Source organism: Octodon degus, unplaced genomic scaffold (assembly GCF_000260255.1).
Source record: "Octodon degus isolate 3935 unplaced genomic scaffold, OctDeg1.0 scaffold00178, whole genome shotgun sequence".
In the NCBI taxonomy this organism is placed as follows: Eukaryota; Metazoa; Chordata; class Mammalia; order Rodentia; family Octodontidae; genus Octodon; species Octodon degus.
Genome location: NW_004524754.1, coordinates 2794800 through 2817868, shown reverse-complemented (window position 1 = coordinate 2817868; position 23069 = coordinate 2794800). Strand labels below are relative to the sequence as shown.

At 37.7% G+C, this 23069-nt stretch overlaps 1 protein-coding gene across 4 annotated transcripts in view; it reads right to left on the bottom strand.

The window, feature by feature from the left end:
* The window catches only part of CUNH12orf4 (chromosome unknown C12orf4 homolog), a 50721-nt gene that overhangs the window by 2617 nt on the left and 25035 nt on the right, over positions 1-23069 (bottom strand). For all 4 annotated transcript variants that reach the window (XM_004643569.3, XM_023703758.1, XM_023703759.1 and 1 more), the window contains 7 exons: positions 22511-22610; positions 22289-22410; positions 17941-18047; positions 17411-17608; positions 15770-15898; positions 12626-12694; positions 6208-6410 (listed from right to left, as the gene is read on the bottom strand). In XM_004643569.3, coding sequence (XP_004643626.1) covers positions 6208-6410; positions 12626-12694; positions 15770-15898; positions 17411-17608; positions 17941-18047; positions 22289-22410; positions 22511-22610 — 928 coding nt within the window. The remainder of the gene's footprint in view (positions 1-6207; positions 6411-12625; positions 12695-15769; positions 15899-17410; positions 17609-17940; positions 18048-22288; positions 22411-22510; positions 22611-23069) is intronic.

Genomic DNA, 23069 nt, shown 5'->3' with positions numbered 1-23069 from the left:
TTTGAATACACAGATACAAAATGGACATTCATCTGTATACCCTTAGGTCTCAGGATTTCTAAGGACTCCAATGAGCTTTTTTTTTTTTTTTTTAATTTTTTAAATTTATTTGTGTGTGTGTGCTTGTGTGTGTGTGTGTGTCCAGCTCAGCCCACCAGGGGGCGGGGCTGGCTGGCATGTGGTGCTGGGGGATTGAACCGCAGTCCCTGTGCCCTGCTAAGCTTGTTCTAAGTAGGTGTTTTTTTAGACCACTGAGCCATCTCACCACCCCAATGAGCTTTTATTTATGTGGATTGTTTTTCTAGTATTAAAACTTAGAAAAATATTAATTTCATTAAAAAACAAGGATAAATCATGGTAACATAAATATCTTAATGCAAAGTAACTTTCCCAACACAAAATTTTTTTTTAGTAAGAATAGTAATATGTTCTTTAAACACAGTTATCAAAAAAAAAACATGGTTATCAACCATTTTATGGTCTGTGTTTCATAGTTTTGGTTCCTCAAGTCTGTGTATCTGTTTTCATGATTGGTTATTTCTGCTGGTTCCATTTATTGTATCTCACTTCTTATGGGCATACTTATCCTCACTCATGTTAAATATTTTATTCAAGAATCATGTGAAAGAGCTGGCCAAATAGCTCAGCGGATTAAAGTGACTGCAAGCAGGTACAGGGGCCGGGTGTTTGCTCCCCGGGCCTGCCAGGCCGGCCCCACTCCCAGGGCATGCTGAGACAGCAATTAAGACTGGGTGTGGTGGCGCACGCCTGTAATCCCAGCTCTTGGGAGCTGTAAACAGGCGGATCACTATGAGTCTGATCTAACCGTGAGACCCCGAATACCCTGTAGACCCTTACCTACAATACAAAAACAAACAAACAAACAAAAAACCATATGTGAGAACAAATACTAAAGTATAATAGTAGTTACAGTACTTTAAAATATTACCCTCAAATCCATTTTTAAAAATATAATAGTAATAACTAGAGTCAAAAAATCATGACAGCTTGTAGTATTTTAATGAAGCACATACACACACACACATACACATATATAAAATTACCTGATAGTAACTTATCTTAAAATTTATAATCTACTGGTGCCTTTGATTAGTCTTTTAGTTAACTTCAGTGTAAGGTCAAGTCTAAGCAACTCCATTCATGTGAGGACAATGAATATAAATTATAAGCAAGAAGCTTTTAAAGGGCTAGCATTGACATATAAAATACATGCTACCCAAACATTAAAATCAGAATACTAATAGTAATGATGAAAGACTGCAGCACAAGTTAGAATAGAGACGTTATATAGGAAAAATACAGCCATGTCCTTAGCTGCCAGACCCAATTACTCCTCTAAGCAGATGGGGAAAAACAAAGTACTTTGATTGTCCACTTATCCAACAATCATCACACTTTATGCATTAATGCCATGCTTTTTCATACGTGAGCGGTTAACAGACCGAATTCACACTTGTTAGAATGATGTGAATTAATGACAAAGTTTCATTAACTCTACATAGAGAACATACTAAAATGCCAATTCACAGCAGGACCCTAGTGCAGCTCTGAAATGATAAATACACTCCAGATATCAATTTAATCTTCATATGACATACTTTAGCTCAGTGCCACTTTGCAATGTATGAATGTGAAGGGACTGGCAGGCGGCCACACACACAGGCACATGGCTGCACACACACATTTATCTTCACACTTATCACACGCCTACACAGAGACCCTGTCCCAAGATTAAGGTGGATGCTTGCCATTATTTTTATTCTATCAATTTGTCTCAGATTAAAAGCAGCATTTTTTTTTTAAAGAATGGCTTTGAGTATGTAGAAAAGGTAAAGTTTTAGAAGTCAACAAAGTCATGAGAAAACATGGCTAAGTGATTACATCTTGTGTGCCATGAAAGACTCCCACTGATAAAGAAGCTAGCAGACTCAAATAAGAGCCTTTGATTAGGAACTTCGGTAGAAAACTGGGGCCCAATGCTGCACTTAGATGCTACGTGGGCAATGCACACAAAGAAGATTTTAAAATGGAAAACTGAAATTAAAACCTCAATCATGACAACTGAGATACTATGTTTTATTTTAAAGAGAATAGAAAAATAATAGATAAGACATTAGAAACCATACACAATTTCAAAAAGAAGAAAAAACCAAAATGACAGGTATTCAGCATTGGTTGTTATAGTGCAGATTGTCTTCCATGTAGTTGATCAGATTACCAGATATAAACATGTAAAACTGGACCATATAAAAATTTTAAGCATTAACTGCTACCTTCAAAAAACCAATAGAAATTAGTAGTACAATCATCTCAGCTGTCCTGTTTGTATACATTATGATTTTTTCCCTTCCTTTTTTTCCTTTCTTTTCTCCTTTCCCTCACCCCAACTGTTTATTCATTTTGCTCAGTTTCTTTTCCTTTTACCATATCTCTTGTTCCTTTCGGATTTTATGTACTCCTTCAGTTCTTACATTATGGAGACAACACAATGTTTTCACATGCAGGTCTGACTTATTTCACTTATGAGTATAGCATCTAGTTGCATCCATTTACCTATAACAGCCTCTACTTTATCTTTCTTTATCACTGAGTAGTACTCTATTGTATAAAAATACTACATCTTTTTATCCATTCTTCAGTTGATGGGCATTTGGTTTGTTTCCAAGATTAAGCTATGAAAAATTACGCTGCTATAAACATGGGTGCACACATAATGCTGTGGCATGAAGCTTTCAACTTTTCTGGAAAAATATTCAGAGGGTGAGATACTACGTGGTGGCTAAAGTTAATGGCCGTCTATGCTAACCACTCAACCTGCATCTTCAGATTAGGCCAAGACTGAACTATGAGGTTCACAGGCATTTGTAATCTTTGACTCTTACATCTTAAAGGTTAGGTATAAGAATTACTTTCTGGGATTATGCACTAGCAGGGAAAATTGTAAGATTACCCTTTATATCTCGTGTATATGCCTGTAAGGCATTTAAAACTGTATCAGTCAGTTTCAAAGCCATTATCAGAAGGGGAGTCTGGTTTTGTGTATTTTTCACATTAAAGAACAACATAATCTTCTTAATCACTTTGGAAAACAACTTGGCTGTCTCCACTAAAGCTAAGCATACACCATACCCTGAGACCTAAGAATTTCATTCCTAAGTATATTCAAGCAGAAATGTCAAAAGATATATACAAGAATGTTTATTCTAATACTAGACATAATAACCAAAATTTAGAAACTACCAAAAGTCTATAAATAGTGAAAAGGCTAAATAACTGTGGTTCCTTCACATGGGATAATAAATAGCAGGATAAATAAGTCATAATCATAAATAACAACATGGCTGTATTTGACAAAAGGAAAAATGAAACAAGACACAGGATCAGCTACAAACCATGCTTTCCTGAGAAACTTGGGGTACCCTTGGATATAGAGATTTAAGTAACCAAAAGAGTACAAAGTGGGGGGGACGGGAGATGGCTCGGTAGAGTAAGTGCTTCCCTGGCAAGCGCAAGGGCATGAGTTCAATCCCTGGTTCTGCCAAAAGAAACAAAAACAAAGAAAGAGCACAAAGTGGGTTCTGTTTCATGATTGTGGTACCGGTGACACAGGGGTTTAGTTTGTGAACATCTGAGTTGAATATTTACATGTACTTTTCCATAGTGTATTATATGCCACAAAAGTTTAAAACAATTTCATTAATAACAACTATAAAACTAAAATCCCTAAGCTCCAAGTTATTCCACAAATTAACGCTAAGTATAAACAAATAAGAAACTCGGGATTCTTGCCTGGCAGGTTTATTTACCTCTTAGGTAAGGCCGACTTGAATATAACAGTGCCTTGAGATCATAACTATCTATGGAGACAACACAGGTATAGCTTTCTCCTCGCTGACAGGTTATTTTGCCTTTTCATCTTAAGCTACAAGTAATTCTACAACTTTCTACCTTCATAGACAGAAGTTGTACACATCAATATGCAGCAGCTGTGTCTCAGGAACGTTGGGGTTCTTGCACAAAGCCTAAAGCACACACGACCTCTCTATCCTGGGTAATGTCATCTGAGTTCGTAGAATAAACTTCTTGACCCTGAGTGGATGTCAAAATACAACAAATGGGAGGATCGCAGCTCAATATATTTTTGTGAATTAAAATGGACACTTCCAAAACAAACTTAATGTTCTGCAGCTGGCTGTCCCAATTTAAAACATGTAACTTTTGTGACACTGTGGGAGAGGGAATGCTGGTAGTATCAGATGTCTGGAAGTAAATCTGAACCTAGTGACTTTTGGAAACACTGCTTTTGAGGTTGTTTCCCACCTACATACAACCATTTTTATAAACTGGTTAACCAGGAGTCCAGCTGCAGAAATGTTTGGACGTTTCCTTGTGGCAGGAATTCATCATAAATGTTATGCCCCCAAGACCCTTTTATAGAAGGAACAGTTGGTGACGTTAACTTCACAACAATTAAACATTTCTGATGGAATGAAAATTATAAAGCTACTATAAAAGAAAAAGATGTCTGCCCATCTCTTCTGATACTGTTAGGTTTGAGTGAGGCCACAGAAATGAGAAGAACAGAGAATGAGGAGAGTGTCAGAATTCTAACCCAAACAATGTGTCAGGTGAATTCACTACACCATATCAAAAGTAGGAAATAATTTAAAATCAACCTGTATCAGATAGAACTGGTTCAGTACTATGGAAGTAACTGGGATGTACCTAAAATGTAAAACATAAACTCTTTTATACTACCCTCTATGATACAGCATTTACACAGATGTTTTATTTTGATAAGTATCTTAATAATCAAAGACCAGATTTCCTTCCTGTACTTAGCACAACCTGTACTTCACAGTCATCATTTTTTTGAGACAACGTTTCATTATGTGATCTAGGCTAGTCTTAAACTCACAAACATCCTCCTGCCTCAGCCTTCTGAGTGCTGGGATTACTGGCAGCAGTCATCAAGGCTGAGCGAAAGAAGGAAACAGCCATTGAAAGAAACTTAAAAGCATCAAATAAATTACAGTACATAACAAAAGGTATGAGTTAATATGCCACATGTGAACTGTAGAAGTTAATAACTGTATTATCCAAAAAATATCCCTGAGAGAAATACTATGGTCAGCTGGCTTCCTCCTGTCATCCAGTATCTTTCCACTAATTTATGTGCACTCAAGGCCAGCCAAATAGCTCAGTGGGTTAAAGCACCTTCTTAGGCAGATGTAGTGGGGTTCAATTCCCAGCCTACTATGCCAGACCCACCCCCAGGGCATGCTGAGACAACCATTGAGACTGGGCATGGTGGCGGGAGCCTGTAATCCCAGCTATTGGGAGGCTGAACATAGGTGGATCACTAGGAGTCTGATCTACATAGTGAGACCCTGTAGACTCTGTCCTAAGTAAAAACAAAAACAAAACACGCACTCAGAGAATATAAGATCATTTTAATATTGGCCTAAGCTAAGTGCAAATGCAGAGATAAATGCTACACAAGATGAAAGTGGAGGAGGAGGAAGAGCTGGAGGGGACGGAAAAAGAGGAAGATTCATATGTTGCCCAAAGCTAAAGACTAATTTGGATTTCTTTTTTTTTGTAATGAATTTAGGACAGGGTCTATAGGGTGTACAGGGTCATACTAGGTAGATCAGACTTGCAGTGATTCTCCTGTTTTATACCTCCCAAGAGCTGGGATTACAGGCACATGCCACCATGCCCAGTCTCAACTTTTGGCTGGCTCTGCCTGCGTGCCTCAGGAGCAGGGCTGGTACAGCCTGGTGATCAAACCCCAGCCATGTGCTTTGCCAAAGCAGATGCTTTTATTTGCTGAGCTATCTGGCTCGCCCCAAATCTGGATTTTTTGTTTACTATAATTCTCTAACGTGACTGGCTAAAGATTGTTCACTTTTGTTTTGTTCTGTGTTTTGAGACAGTCTTACTATGTAGCCCAGGCTGGCCTCAAGTTAGCAACAATCTCCCTGCCTCAGCAAGTGCTGGGATCACAGGTGTGTAGCACTGTGCCTGGCTAGTCATTGTTTATGTCACTCAATTCTATTAACCAGACAAACCAGGCAGGAGAGGAAAAGTCCATTAGTCTAAAAGGAGGGAGAACATCAAAATGTACATTGCTAAACAATACAAACACACAACATACTAATAAAGTGAGAGAACTCTTCTCACCTCTGACATATCATGCACCAGCAAGAGAGGGATGCTGACTGTCGTGATGTCATGAGTGCAGCAGACTTTGAGTATGTTTCGGAGGCCCATAATGGCAGGGTCACGAGCAGTGATATTTCCTGATTTCACATTGTCATCCACACAGAGATGGAAAGCCACATGGATTTCTGAGAGATTGGAGTGCCGTGTTATGTAAAATTCTCCTGTGAAAAACAAATACCATCATGATTTTCAAATGTATGCACCATGTTCTAGAGTAGATTTAAAGATGATAGCAACAGGGAGTCAACATGTTGGACCAGCAAGGGTGCGTCAGGAACTTAGCTGGTGCTCAGAAGGGCCGCTTTCTACTCCTTAACTCTTGGGGAGAGGGTAATGAGGCAATAGCAATTTTTCAAGAGGTCATAAATTGGCATGAAGTGATGACCAGTAGAGAAATCAAGCCAGCACAAATGGTGAAAACATCATACCAAGTAAGAATACGTTACCTGATTTCTTGCTTTCCCCATATCCTAAATATGTTTCTCCTCATTTCAATTTATGGGACTATCTCTGTTCATCCGTTGCTCAGCTGAGGTCAGAAATACAGTGGGCCTTAGTTTTTTCCTTTCCTTGAATACCTATTCCATAGCCCACTATCAACTACTACTGTTCTATTTCTTTTTCTCTTTCTTTTTTTTTTTTTTTTTTTGCGGAACCAGGGATTGAACTCAGGCCCTTGCACTTGCCATACTGTTCTATTTCTAAAGACTATCTCCAATCTGAGCACCCCACACTTACTGCCATTACCCAACATCATGTTATATTGTCCTCACCCAGATTCTGCAACATTATCTCAAGTTATCTTTTGCTTCTAGTCTTGCCCAACTATATACAATTTCTTCATTGTGAGTAAGATAATTTAAATGCAATTTAGGTTTTATCTTTCTCTATTAAAAACCAGCAAACAGGCTCACACTAAATTTAGAAAAAAAAAAAAACTAATTGCTTTTGTATCTCCTAGGCCTACAAGATTGGGCTGGCACAACTGAGCCTCTCTCTCTCCCCTCTCTTCTGTTTTTTTTGGTGGAACCAGGGATTGAACTCAGGCCCTTGTGCTTGCCTGGCAAGTGCTTATTCTACTGAGCCATCTCCCTGGCCCTTCTACCCTCTCTTTTTTGCTCTAGCCACACAGGCTTTTCTTCAGCTCTTCAAACAAGCAGAACTCATTCCCAAATCAGGCCTGCTTCCTGGAAGGTTTTTCTCCGAGGTTCTCACATGACTGACCTCATCAATCATGTCTCCGATCAAAAGTCCCCTCCTCAGAATTCTTCCTGGCCATCTAGCTGATATAGGACCCCCTGATCCCCCCCACAACTTTACATCATTCTGCTTTGTTTTACTCTTAACACTGAAGTTATTTCGTTTACACAGTGTGACCAAAAAATATGGTGAATACTTTCGAAGAACATGTCTTACGATAAAAAGCACAGTGCCACGAATTCCCCTCAGAACACCCCCAGGCCCTGAAGACATGGACCCACTGCTCTCGCCGCTTTCTGAAGCAGTTTTAGCAGTGCTTTTCCAGAGTGCCTTGAGCTGTGCTGCAGCAGCTGCCTACATGTACTGCACTGATTCAAAACAACCTTTTGTGGTTATTTTGAGGTTGGACAACAGCCATAAGACGCACGGTACAAGACCCCGTGAATACACTGGATGAGGAACCGGTGTGATGCTTTTATGAGTGTGCCTTTCGCACCATGGCATTCTGCAAGGCCATTCACCATTTTTTTTATCATGCCCAACAAAGACATAAGAGACTTCTAAAATAGCTTCAGAAAGTGACAAGAATAGTGGAGCAACTATGTTCAAAGTGAGAGAAAGCATTTAGAGGGGATTAATAGTAATGTATCTCATTGTAATATATTTAAAAAATTTAAACCTCACTATATACTTTGATCAGACCATTCTCCACAGATAACCCTAAAGAGATTGCATAGACACAATCCGTGACTTTGGGAATTTTGTCTATCTTATTTAATGTTCCATTTTCAGCAAAAGAAAGCATTCAAATATTTGGTGAATGAATGAATGTTTTAGACTAAATGCTGGAAAACTTTCTCAAACTGTAAAATCCATGCTTCTTACAACCACTCTTTTATTTGTCACTACAACATAAAGTTTTTCTTTTCTATAATTTCTGTCAATATAAATAAAGTATATAAGGATTATGTTTTTAGCTATAAGTACTTATATCATAGAAAAAGTTCAAATAAATAACCTACGCATACAATTCAAGAAAACAGACCAATAGAATAGTCTTCTTTGAAAGATAAGAGAAACTGAACCTAAACCTAGTACAAAGAGAAGGGTGGAATCATGATCAGGGTGGAAATTAATGAAACTAAATGAATTGAAGAGCAAGTTCTTTGAAAAATAAGCAAGACAAACAAATACTTAGTCAAAGTTACGAGGAAGGCCAGACCAACGTCAACAAAGAAATGAGAAAGGTGAAATCACAATGGAAATCATTAGCAGCAACTGTGAACAACTGTACTCCAACAAACTGGACAATCTTAAAGAAATGCACAGCTTCATAGACAAATGAATTACCAAAACTGAACCGAGAAGACATAAAATAATCTGAACTATCCAATAACAGACAATGAAATTAAAGTAGTGGCCGGGGAGATAGCTCAATAGAATAAGCTCTTGCCTGGCAAGCACAATGGTCTGAGTTCAATCTCCGGTTCCACAAAAAAAATTAAAAAATTAAAAAAATAAATTATTTAAAATATCAGGTTATTGGAAGCATCCTAGTATGTTTTAGAGCAATTGCTAAATAGATTAATTAAATAAATTAACACAATAAGCAAAAAAAAAAATAAAGTAGTAATAAAAAAACATGCCAATCTACAGAATGGGGAAAACATTTTTTCCAGCTACTCCTCAGGAAAAGGACTACTATCTAGAAAATGTCAAGAACTCAAAAAACCAGACCCCTTGCCTCCAAGATAAAAGACCCACTGAGAAAATGTTCAATGTCTCTTGCCACTAGAGAGATGCAAATGAAAACAACACTGAGATTCTATCTTACCACAGAAAGAATGACTTTCATTAAGAAATCCAATAATAACAAATGCTAGCAAGGCTGTGGGGAGAAGGAAACCCTTCTACATTGTTGGGAATATAAATTGGTACAACCACTATGAAAATCAAGAAAAAGATTCCTCAAGAAACAATTGAAATCATTTGATCCAACTACTATGCTACTAGCATCTTCCTAAAATAGGTATGGTCAGCACATTATAGTGATACAAGAATATTCCATGTCTATAGCAGCACGGACTCAAATAGTTTAACCTTGGAAGCAGCCAATTGCCCAGCAATGGAGGGATGGGTAAAGAAAGAAAACGTGGTACTTTTACACAATGGAGTACTACTCTGCAACAAAGCAGGAAAATTTGAGTCATCTGTAGGAAAGCGGGTACACTGCGATAATGTTAAACTAAACAATGGGGGCCAGGGAGATGGCTTGGTAGAATAAGCGCTTCCCTGGCAAGTGTAAGGGTCTGAGTTCAATCCCCAGTTCCACACACATAAAAAAATTAAACAATGTCAAACTTGCAAGCTTAAATACCATATTGCTTCTGTTAATGAGAAACCCAAAGTATAAAAAATGAAAGAGCCAAATAAAAGATAGACAATAGGAAACAGGGAGACAGGTCTTCTCAAACAAGAAGGGATCTCAGGGAGGCAGAGGAGGGAGGGAAAGGGACATAAAAAAGAACTGATGTGTCATATACATGCATTGGCTACCCACAATGAGTGATATTATGTACCACAAACATGTACTAAAAAACCATGTTTTTACAAATGCATATGGCTCACTCAAAGTTCTGGTATGTCCCTTAGGAAAGGTTTGCTACAGGAATCCTGTCCTCACATGTTCTGTGCATGCTTGTTTCACAGGCATTATCTGAAGGTTTTACTCTAAAGTGCATGGTGTACTTACATTCAAAAGTACTTACTATATGTTGGGCTGTGCTCAACATTTCTAGTTATATATATCTGTAGCTGTACTCACAGATGCCTTTGAAAGAGGCATCTTATTCTTTTCAAATTTGAATAAGATAAAGAAATTAGATAAACAGAAAAAGAGACTGAAGACTGAATGATGATAGAGATCCTGAAAAATAAAATTACAGAAAAAACCTGGATGTGAAAAAGAATATGAAAGGGCAAGTGTGTGGTAAGGAACAGCATACCTGTACTTCTCAAGAAGGCAACAAAAGACACAGACTGGCTGTCAGGAGATGGGACAGTACCTGCAGGCCCAGCAAGAGCCGCACCTCCCGGCAGTGCTGGAAGCGGCAGCGTGATGGCCCAGGGCCAGCAGTGAGGCAGGATGGCTTGGAGAGCGAGTCAGGCGCTCCTAATCCTCAACCTGGCACTGCTTTCTTCGACCTCAAATGACTTGTCTCTTGGTCTCCTTTCACCCATTAATAAAATGGATGCCAGTGCTGGAGCTGGCGGTAACACTCTGACTAGTAGGAGACAGTAGAAAAATGACTAGATGGGATGTTAAGGAGTCCTGGGCTACAGCAGCTATGGGCTAGTGATCCCGGGAAAATCAGTTCAACTTATGCAGCTTTGTACACGACTAGGGAAAAGGAAGGCCTGACCACTTCTCTTACAAGGCTGTTGTCAGAGTTAGATGAGAGAAAGCATAAATAATTGTCAGAGTTAGTTGAGAGAAAATATAAATAGAACATGAAAAATAAACTACTATTGGCTTAAAAGTATACAAATAAAATTATTTTTCTTTACAATTAAAAAATTGTGATTTTTACCTTTTAAAAATCTACAAATATGTTCATTATGTAACCATTCTTTAACTAAATGCAACTTCAGATACTAGTAGGATATTTACCTGAATAATTTAATATTGCTTTTCTAACTCAGACTTGTGATAGTCTCTTGATTTAGCAGTACAAATGATACTAAACTATATACTTTTTTGAAAAAAAAAAAGAACAAGGGAGGAAATACAGTACTAAAGAATTAAGTTTAAAAAAACTACACGTTGGTACATCCAGAGTAGTAATAAAATTGGCACATTTATAAGAAAGCCACAAAATATGGATGGTTTAAATTATGGATGTACCAAGAAGAACATGATAAATCCTTCATGGACAGTATTTTTAGGCGGCGCGGAGAACAGCTTCCTGTTCCACAAAGTGGCGGACACAGCATGTGGTGATTCTAACACTGCCCCAGGGTAGGCCGCCTGACCGTGGGAGAGCGGCTGGAGGTTGAAGACCACAGCTGCCTGGGCCCAGCCAGACGAATGCCACGAATAGGGAGGGTATCGTAATGTGACTTAAATATCAGATATCTGAGGAAGGAAATGTGAGGACGCTACCTTACAGGAGCACAGGGAGCTCTCAAGAGATGGTTATTTATGACACTAAAGTTGACCACGTAGTTTAAAATACAACTCTCATCAATTACACAAAGGGCCTTGCCAGTTATGCCCTGCCACACAGCTCTACCAGGGGTCATCAGAATGAATCCGATCAAAAGGTTGAATTCCAGTTCTTAAACAACATATCCTACAATGACAATGAAAATGAAATAAATGAAAAGCAGGAAAATGTAAGGGGAAGTGTGAATGATTCTAAACCAGATGACCCATGTTCTTTCTATAGGCTCAGCTATTCACATCTCTATGTGCTAGTGCTTACATTTCACAGTAAAAGTGACCCCTCGATTTATTTCTTATGCAACTAAGAAACAACATCCATGAGGAAATTGCAACTGGCAAAAAATGTAAATAACCATAAAACTCACAACTTCTTGAGCATAAAGCTTAACCATAAAACTTGGTAACTTCTTGAGCAATTTTGCATGTATGAGTTGAGAAGACATGTAAGGATTCACACATGAAAAACTGCTCAAAAAGTTATTTTTTTTTTAAAAAAAGAAATTATTATAGGACATGTTGTTTAAGAATGGTATAATGGTAGAGACTATAGCTCAGTGATCTAAGCGCCTGCCTGGCAAGCGCAAGGACCCACGTTCGATACCCAGTACTACATGCCATGCTGGTTCTGGGTGTACTGTGCTGGCCCCAAAACTGGGCTTGGTGGTGCATGCCTATAATCCCAGAACTAAGGGAAGCTGAGACAGGAGGATCACTATGAGTCTGAACTGTGTAGCAAGACTATCACACAATAAAAAATAAATTAATAAAATAAAAAAGAACCCTATAAAAATACTGATATTAGAGAAAAACCTGTGGAAGTATATCCTATATACAAAATGTTTAAAAATGATATACTGGCAATATTTCATGATGTACATCATAAGAATTTAGGTTTCAAATCTATGTTTTAATGTATAAGACAACAGTAATATAAAACAAAATTGTACGTACCAGGTAAAATGTTTAAATAGTTTCTCTCCGCAATCTTCTCATCACTTGCTCCATTTTGGTTACCAGAATCTATTCATAAGATAATGCACAAAGAAAGAAAATGATAGTGTGAAACACAGCACCACCACAACTTTCAAAACAAGCAAAACATTACCAAGGGCCTCTATATGCCAGGCACCCAGCTACATTGTACATGTGGTCTCATTTAATTCTCACAAAACTCTTATAACCAAGACCTTATGAGGGAAGTACTATTATTACCTTAGGTGTTTGTTTCTTGGTGTTGAGTAGTAAACTTAAGGTCTTGTGAATGCTAAGCATGTTCTCTACTACTGAGCTACACACGCCGCCCAATCTTCACCTTATATACAAGGAAAGAGGCTTAGATAAGTTAAGTAACTTAACCAAGGATATACAGGTAAGAGATGAAACCAGGTCTTGAACCACATACTCAGATTCTTAATCCCATGGTATTAACCACACTATACTTTCCAATACGCTAGTTTTCAGTGGGGAGGTTCAGGGCACTAAGTTAATTACACATAAAATAACTTCACTAGATAGCTGTGGTGTGGCCACCTTTATTTTTAGCATCTGAGTCAATGCTGTTGATATAACTTGTTCAGGACTACAAATAAATGGCTAGCAGCACCAGGAATCAGTTTATACTCAGCTTGTTCCTGAAATTTATTTTTTACCTGACTCTGTGTATATTTAATTTCAAAAAGATACGTTGACTGTTTCAGACAGAATTTTTTCAGATATTCAATAGTTTTTCTTTTTCCATGGCATAAATTTTGGAAAGGTAACTGTTGATAACTTAAGAAATAATAGTATTAAATATATATTACAAAGGCCAAACAAATGTATATGTGTTACCGAAATTACCTCTGAATTTTGCAAGTCACAAATGCAAAATGCACATTAGGTTCTCAGAGTAGCTATCTTTAAAAAAGCTATTTTCTTATTCCAATTCAAGTAAAAATGTTAGAATCTACTTTGCAATTACCTTTTGAATTAGAAAACTCCAAATGAGTAAAGTATAAATAATAAAAATGATCTATAATTATCTAAATAAAAATAAGTTCTTATCTGACTACTTTGATGAATTTATTTCTATCATAGTATCTTTTTTTCTATCATAGTATCTTATAAACACATATTCTATAATTGAAAAGACAGATAAACATGGAGAAGCCTCAGTTGCTGAAACCTTTATCTAATATTTATGTCTAATATAGGGCTGGGTAATAGATAAGCCTTGAATACACCTCTGATCATAGCACAGATTACAAAACAACTAATGAAGATCCCAGTTTTGTTTATATGGAGTATAAACAAACAGAATTTTATTAAGGAAGCAAGAGTTACTATTCATAATCTATTCCCTTTTCCATATTTTAATGGGTAGTACTGTGTTTAATAATACTAAGAAGATGGTTATTTTTTTTTAATGTACACAAAAGCAGGATTTGAACTTTTATCATGGACTGTAGAAGTACACTGGAACTACCACAGAAGGAAAACAATAGGAGATTTTAGGATAAACAGGTGCTGGGTAACAGGATGTGAATGTGCAGAACCAACAGTAGGCATGCACTGAAATGGAAGAGTTGGGAAGAGGTTTTCCTAAAGCTCTTCTATAACACGCAGGTTCATTTGGGAAAGTTTTCTTTTATGAACTAACTTGCTGTACTGACTCACATAAAACCACAAAGTAGTTGCCTGAACAAGAACAAAATACCATGATCCACATGCAGTGCCTTAACTGTATGTGGCTTACAAACTTCCTGTCATTTTTAGCATACTTCCTATCTCACATGGGTACACTTGAGTTTTCCATTTTCTCCCACATCTATCATGGCCCCAATCTTTGTACTTTTAGTCACCAGTACTAATAATACTAATATTAAAATGTTTATGAACACAGCACTGCTAGTTTGAACGAGATGGAGGAAGAAGCCATCAGAAGAGCAAGAAGGTACACTGAAATTTTCTCAGAGGGCCTCAAGACACTGCTGCACTGACCCGAGGACTCGGCGTGGCTCAGTACGCAGTGCATACTGCCGCAAGCCCCAACTACCTTTAGAGGAGATATAACCTGGTAGAGCTGCTACAGACGGTAACTGCTAACACTATCAAAATCACGAATGTGGGCGCCTTTAACCTGGGGGCTCTCGATGAATCCACTGTGCATGTACTCTCCCTGCCCACACGCACGCACCACTTGGATGTGGGGTTACTGCTCTGTACGACCTCACATGTGAAACCCAAACCAGCCGCACTCACAGAGACAGGAGAATGATGGCTCATGTGGGCTGTCAGAAGCAGGAGATGAGGTGTTGGTCAGGAGTACAAAGTTTCAGTTATGCCAGTGGGACAATTTCTGGATATCTAATGCACAGTAGTACACTTTGATATATACTGAATTTGTGAGAGGGTAAGTGTCCTCACCACAAAAAATAAAGTGGTAACTAGCTAAGTGACAAATATGATTAACTTGAGGGGATTCTTCTACAATGTACACTGAATCACGAAATTGTACACATTGTCAAAGTAGATGGAAAGGCTATTACATTGCAAATTAATTTAGAAAAAGCAGATGATTAAGGACCTAGTAACTTTTTAAAATAACGACCCAAAACAAGTAATTAACTTTATGCTATTTAAGTCAAAGACAAAATATTAAAAAGTATATATTTTGTGCTTCCTTTTACTTTGTGATTTCAAAACCTTCTGTAGTAATAATTATGTCATTTTGGAGATATACTACTGAAATTTATTATTTTTACTTTAAGGTGCTGAGGATGGAACCCAGAACCTGGCATCACACTGCCACTAAGTTATCACCCAGCCTATCTTTTCCCAGGGCTGGGGATGTGACTGGAGGTAGAGTGCTTGCCTAGTACCCATGAGTCCCTGGGGTGGATCCCCTGCAACAATAAAAATGAAAAAAATTGAAAAATTGGTTCTCTCTAATGATGTTGGAAAAAATTATCCAGAAAAGGACACTAAGAGCAGAATTCCACACTCTGGAGATCTTAAATTCAGCTCTTCATTTCTTTCTTCCAGTCTGCACCCACGTCATCTGTGTGACTGCGGTGACCGCCCACACACCAGCACACCTTGAGGGCACACACTGACCTTGCGCTTCTTTCAGCTTGCTGCCCCGCTGGGTTCTAGCGTACAGCGCCACCTGCTGAACGACTTCCAGTTGCTCTTCAATTCGGGGGAAATGGAAGTCAGTACACTCCTGGCAAACTGTGGCAAAATCTAAGGGACCCAAAATATGAACAAACTTCTAAATGTGAGCCATCAATTGTTTAGCATCTATTTACACACAACAGGATGAAGGAGAAACAGAAATGAAAACTTACAAGTATGGTTTCTTATGATTTTCAATAGTCACATGTTAAGCTAGGGCATAGTAAATTTGTATTGGTTAGAAATTTTTAGTTTTCAATCACTCAAAAAAGTACACAACAATATTTTAATGTAATTCCAAGTTCTTTTCTAAATCACAGATGATATGATCATAATCTACTCCCCCAACTGGTAATAAATACAAGTTTCTTACAGTCAGGAAGGAAAATTAATCCACTCAAGCTTCTTTTAAAAGGAGCTACATATTTCAATACTTCTTCATGTATTATAAAATTTAGAAATAAGCATAAAAATTAGTCATATTAATAGGCTAAATATACAGCTGCATTCTCATAATTCAATGAATACAGAGATTTGTTCTAATAGTGTCTGTACACAGGATATCATGTCTGCATATCGTACAATGAATAACCACTAAGACAACAATATGCAATGTATTGATTACTGAAACTGTGCTAGTGATCAGTTTTGAAACTGTCTCATTGCATTTGTTTCTCAATAAAATTATTTTGAAAAATTAGTCATACTAAGAGGGGAAAATAACTTTTTAGTACATTTAAGAGACAAATCAGGGGGCCAGGGAGATAGTAGAGTAAGTGCTTGCCTGGCAAGCACTAGGTCCTGAGTTAAATCCCTGGTACCGTCAAAAAAAAAAAGATAAAAGGAAAGAAACAGACAAACTCAAATTCACTGAGCCAAGATCTGGTTCTAAACTGAAAAACATATTCATATCTTCACTATTTAGTCTTACCCTGAAATAAGAATCCTATTGGAATACTATATACTATTATACAATGTTTTAAGAAAAATTAAATCTCATGAAGTAATCTATCAATGTTAACATATGTAAAAATAAAAAATACCTATGTCTGGTATGTTTATTGTTAGTTGTATCTGAAATCCGATTAAAAATAAGTACTTTTTTCCCCCTGTATTTTAGGTAAGGGTCCACAGGGTGTTCAGGGTCTCACTATTAGATCTAACTCTGGGGAAAGGGCATGGCAGGCCCGGAGATTGAACCCCAGGCCCCTGTACCTGCTTACAGGTGCTTCTGCTGAGCTACTTGGCCGGCTTCTCCATTAATTTCTTTCTTTTTTTTTTCTTATGTATTTAGTAGAGGGTCTACAGGGTCTCACTATACAGACTGGACTCACAGTGATCTTCCTGTTTTCAGCCTCCCAATTGCTGGGATTACAGGCATGCACCACCATGCCCATTCTTAGTCAACTTTTAGCATGTCCTGGGGATGGGCCTGGTAGGGTACAAACCCCCGTCCCTGCATCTGCCTAAGCAGGTGCTTTAATCTCCTGAGCTATCTGGCCAGCCCCATAATTTCTTTCTTTATATGAATGGTAACTACAAGGAAATTTAATAAAATAAATATGTATGATGTCGACCCACCTCTCTTAATGCCACTATATGAATTAATTCGATTGTCCACTAGTAAAACCAGGCCACACAGCGATGTGGAATAAAGGGACAGTGCTGTCTGGAGCCGATGGAGCTTCACACCACTGCGATGATTTCTTTTGTGCTTACAGAAGTCCAGCATATCTGCTCTCAGCAATCTCAAATTATGCATGGTCTTCAGCTGGGCTCCTGGTGAGAGAACCAACAGGTCCAGAAAGGAAAAAATGCAGAATGAGCCAGATTCACAGCTCTATGGCAATCACCCAGATTAATCTGTGCTACAAATCATAATTCAAAAGACTTTATGGTCTCCCATTTTAAGAACTACTATAATTTAATCTATTTTAAAAATACTATAAACTAACATAGTAAACTTATATCCAATCAATCATAAGGGCAATATTTGCAATGAAAATAACTTGTTTACGTGCTATGTGCATTTTAGGGATTTTATCTGTAATCTTAGAGGATCAGTATCAGAAGTTAGAACAAATTATAACTGTAAAACTTGGTATACTTACCTAAGTGAATAGTGAAACTTTCTTCTAGCTTTCTCTGTTCCTCATAAATCCTTCCAACTGCTTCTACAGATTCTCTGAACAGACTTGGCTGAACTTTAATTTCCTCACTGAAATTAATAAAATTGAAACACTTTTTCTCTGTATACTTTTCAAAAACTTTTCTTAAAGGAAAGCAAACTTCGTAACAGAGAAAACAGAACAGCTGAAAGTAGTGCACAACCTATTGTTGTGCATCTAATCCATGATGACAAGACCAGCAGCACTAACAGGTTCTAAAAGCCCCACTTGGTTTTTCAGTTACTCACAACAAGTAATGCAGATTACTCTTTCAATCATTATAATGTCAATTAACATATTACTATTTAAAATTTCATAGTGGTCTGAAAATGAGAAAATGAATTAATTTGCTACTTAAAATCGCACTATGTGTAAAAACATATGGTACATCCTATATTAGGGATAGCTCTAAGAAAAATTAGAAACAGATGAAATGATAGCAATAAAAATTAACAAGCCTAATAAAATAACAAAAAGGTGAAGTTTGTTTAATGTATATATCCTGTCTTTTTTATCATTTCCTAGTTTTAAACCTCCAACATTCTCTTCCTACTAAGCTATTTCTCTTTATTCTACTCTTTATATTTCCTAAAAAGGTTTCCAAAGTGGAGCTGTCATTGTATAACTATTCAATTCAAATTTCAGAGTATGCTAAAGATGGTAAAAGTCTGTGAGAATCATCCTCTCTACTGACTAAATTTTGGGAGTTAATCCAAAATGACTCATTTTTCTCACTGATTTTGCTAGTGAATATGGGAAATTTAAACTGAAATTAAATATATATTATATCCCCACCTTACAATATAAAAAACTACCAGAGAATGTTATTTCCTCTTTAACAATGGGAGAAAGTCAGAAAATTTACACAGTCATACTTTTCTGGAGATCTAAAGAAAAGATGTGAAGAAAAAGCAATGTGGGAAACAGAATTGAGCATGGTGCTCCTGGGACAGACAGGACATATGAACAGTTTCATTTCTGTTACAATATGGTTGAAATAGGTGTTGTTATGCAAAGGAGGAAAAAGAACTCTGCTAAAGTTATAATAGATTTCTGAAGGCCAAGTGTGGGCTGGCACGATAACTTAGAAAGCGCAGGTGCCTGCACGTGCAAAGTCTACCCATTAGCTTCCACCATGTAGTCCCAAGAGAAAACCAGGACAGGAGACCCAGGCAGAGACGCCATGAACGGCCCTACAACCCCGACATATGTAATCTGCCCAAGACATAAGGCAGACAAAGATGACAGAACTGGACAACAGGTGGACAAAGGAACCGTCTCCTGTCCCCAGTGACACAGCAATAATCTCATGCCAGGAGAGACAACAACAGCATGGAGAGGAGATCCACTCTGTGGGACAGACACAGAGACTGCTGAAATTTGTCTAAATAAAATCCCTCTAGAATCTCAATGGCCAACCCAGCCATAAAGTAGCACTACACTACTGTCACAGAAATGAAACCTGCTGGTTACTGAAGGTTCTAACTGGTACAGAAACCAAATTCTACTCAACTACTGATAGGATCTGGACCACCTTCATATTTATTGCCTGTTAATTTCTGCATATAATTATTATTTACTTTAGTCTCTTCTAATATTTAAAATATTTAGCTCTCAGACAAAAACAAGAGGAAGAAAAAGATGAGGGGAGAGACACCCAGAAAAGCAAAAAGAAAAAAAATTAAGAGATAAAATAATTAACAGAAACAAATTTAGAGATGACTCAAATACTGAATCTAAAAGCAAGAGACTTTTGAATAACTACAACTAACATGTTAAAACACCTAATGGAGATGGCAGGCAAGATGGAAGGACACACAAGAAATTTCAACAAATAGAAAAAAAAAAATGGAAATACTAGACAACCCCCCCCCCCATGGTTTCAGGTTGATGATCACTGATCACCATTACCCTGATACCAAAACCAAGTGAGTTTTTAACGAAAACTAGTGTCATGGGTTGTGTCTAGGTGTCCCCCCAAAGCCTCCTGCAGTCATTGGGGTGGGCTTCTAGAGTTTGTGATTAATTCATGACCCAGTGCTGGGACTACGGATGTGAGAGCTACATCTGCCCGGGGTGGAGAGCCTGAAGGCAGTGTAAGGGAGGGAGAGGGGCTTGCTCAGCACTGCTCCTCAGCTACTGCTCCTCCTTTCTTGCTGTTTTGCTGTTTTCCACTGCCATGAACTGCTGCCTTCTGCCATGTGCCACCCTGTCTTGGAGCCAGCCAAGTATAGACTGAAGCCTCCACAAACAAAGACTCTCACGCTCTCGTGGTGGGAATGCAAGTTGCACAGCACTCTGGAAAACTGTGGCAACGTTTTACGCAATTAAGCATATACTACCATATACTACCTGGTGCTAACATAAGAGAAATAAAACATACGTCTCTACAAAGAACTATATATGAACGTTTAAAACAGCTTTATTTACAATTGCTCAATCCTGAAACACCTGAAAAGCTCATTACCAAGTAAACAGATAAAATAATGAGTAACAGAATAAAAAGAAAAGCAAAACACTGTATTGATACTTGGAACAGTATGAATGGGACCCAAAAGTACTATGCCAAATAAAAGATGCAAGCTATTAACTGCAACATTTAGTTTGATTCTATTTATCTGTCTGGAAATATCAAAGATATAAGGACAGAACTCAGGTGGGTTGACAGGGACTAGGAGGACAGGGATGGTTCAGAAGGTGTAAAAGCAAAATGCTCAGTCTTGATTGTGGTGATGATTTTATTACTAATTTCATCACAGTTCACCAAACTGACCACCTAAAACAGACGAGGTTTACTTTATGTACCTTATCCCTCCACACACCTCACTTAGCCTATGACGAGTTTTGTAGGAAACAGGATTCCACTCATCAAGTAAACACCTATCCAAAGGGAAGGCAAACTAGCAAAGTCACAGTAAAAATATTTTTCATAGGAGTACTGAGGTTTTTAAAAGCAGGCCAGTATTTACACAACGGGATTGAGTCTATGGCTGGCTTTCTGAAACAAAAGCAACTGAGGGTAACTTTTGCAGTAATGGGGCTTTCATGGCTTTCAACTTTTTGTGGCCAGCTCAACAAGCCCTGGGGGCGGGGCTGACAGCAGTCCCTGCGCCTTGCCTAAACTTGCCTAAGCAGGCTCTTTAGACTGCTAAGCTATCTCGCCAGCCCCACATTTTATTTATTTGTTCAACATTTTTGTCTACAACATATTGTCTATATTTTGTATTTTGACTCAACACATATTACTTTTATACATGCATAATATACTGTTACTTTTTTCTCTATGTGAGTCTACTATTATATTCTGCTATTTGTTATTTTAAAAAAGCGAGTAAAAGATCTAAAATAGTTTAATAGGAGACTGCAACCAAGGGTTTTAGGAAAATATTAGTCAAGTAAAAGATTACAGTAAGTCCATAAAAGGTGATTAAAGTATCGGATAAAGGACTTAATGAAAACCTGCCCCTTCATCCCACAAACATTTACTTAGCATATCCTCATGTGTCAGTGCCAAGAGCTGTGGCCTTGGCAGGGAGCAGGGCATACAATGGCTGAGAAAACGAAGTATAATTATTTCTTTCCAGGCAAAACTAGCAGGAGAGACTAACATTATATTAATATGATGCATTTAAAAATGTTTATGGTACATATACGCATATTGTGAAAAGTTATTATGGTATACATGGTGCATTTTAAGTTGAATATACTTTAGGATTTGAAAGTACGAACTCTCAAGCAAACGATGATACAGCCAGAAAATAGTACAGCCCTGTGGAGCTCTAAGGAGACGTGTACAACACAGTACAGGAATGTACCACACACAATAGGGATTATGGAAATCCTCCATACTATTTCTAGCCAGGCTTCTATTACTACACATCTCAATTTGTACATTACTATTTCATTTACAGATCAGACTTTTTTAATATTATCTCCACAGTTTTTGATTTTCTGCTTAAGGGAGTAGAGTGTTTTGCATTCAGCCAATTGTAGTAAGCAGAAACTGAAGAAAACAAAAGTTATGTGGTTTTTAGAAGTATGCGCCTTAAAAGATTTCTACAGCTAAAGTTTTTTTGGGGGGCAGGAATCAGTATTTTAAACAAAACACTCACTATTCCTCACCCCTAAAACAATACACATACAGTCTATAATTCAGAAGGTGTTAAAAGGGACATAAAATTACCTTGACTGTTCACTTACACTCTAAAAATATATACAAGCCTCACCTTTCCAATAAATATAAACTATTACTGATAGTGGAATTTTAAATAAGAAGAATAATGTTCACTACCTCAGGGAGCTGTTGTTGGGGTTTTTTAAGTCTTGATGAAGTTTTATCACCCATTCCTGATATTCTTGTTTTTGGATGGCTGTTGATTGTTTTAATTCATTTGACCATTTATTCTCTAAGTCCTGAAAGATACAGTAGGCCAACCGCTTAGTATTTCTTTCAAAAATTAGTAAGTAAAAGAACATGAGGCTGTGTATGTAAAAATTAGCATATCTTACTTACTTGCTGTGATTCAAAATGTTGAGCAGCCAGTGAGTTTACATCTTGGTCCGTGAGTGACTTTCCCAATTCCTGCATCACCTTTTCCATTTCAACACCTTGTCTAAAACATACATTCATCAGACTTACTCACCAGACTTGTGAAATACTGAGCAACAGATTAACTGAACAAAGTGAAAGTAAAACGTCTACTCTACAGCCATATATCCAGGACTGCTGACTACAGACAGTACTGGTGAGGGTTTGAGTCTTTGGAAACAGGAATGTGAGAATCATGGTAATGTCATCTAATATCAACATCGTTCATGTAGCTGCAGTGTAATATAAATTTAATGCTTAAACCCAAGTAATCTTACATTATCACAGCTAATATTTAATAGTCCAGATACAGTCTCAGCTGCAAATTTTCTAAAAAGTATTCTGCAAGTTCACCTTACCAAGATATTCTATTTGTCTAAATTTGTCATATGAGGATTTTCTGCCATGTTCCGGGAGCCCCCAGACCCAGTCCTAGCCCAGGTCCGGTGAGTGTGCGGAGAGTTTCTGGCTACCCTGCGCCGGC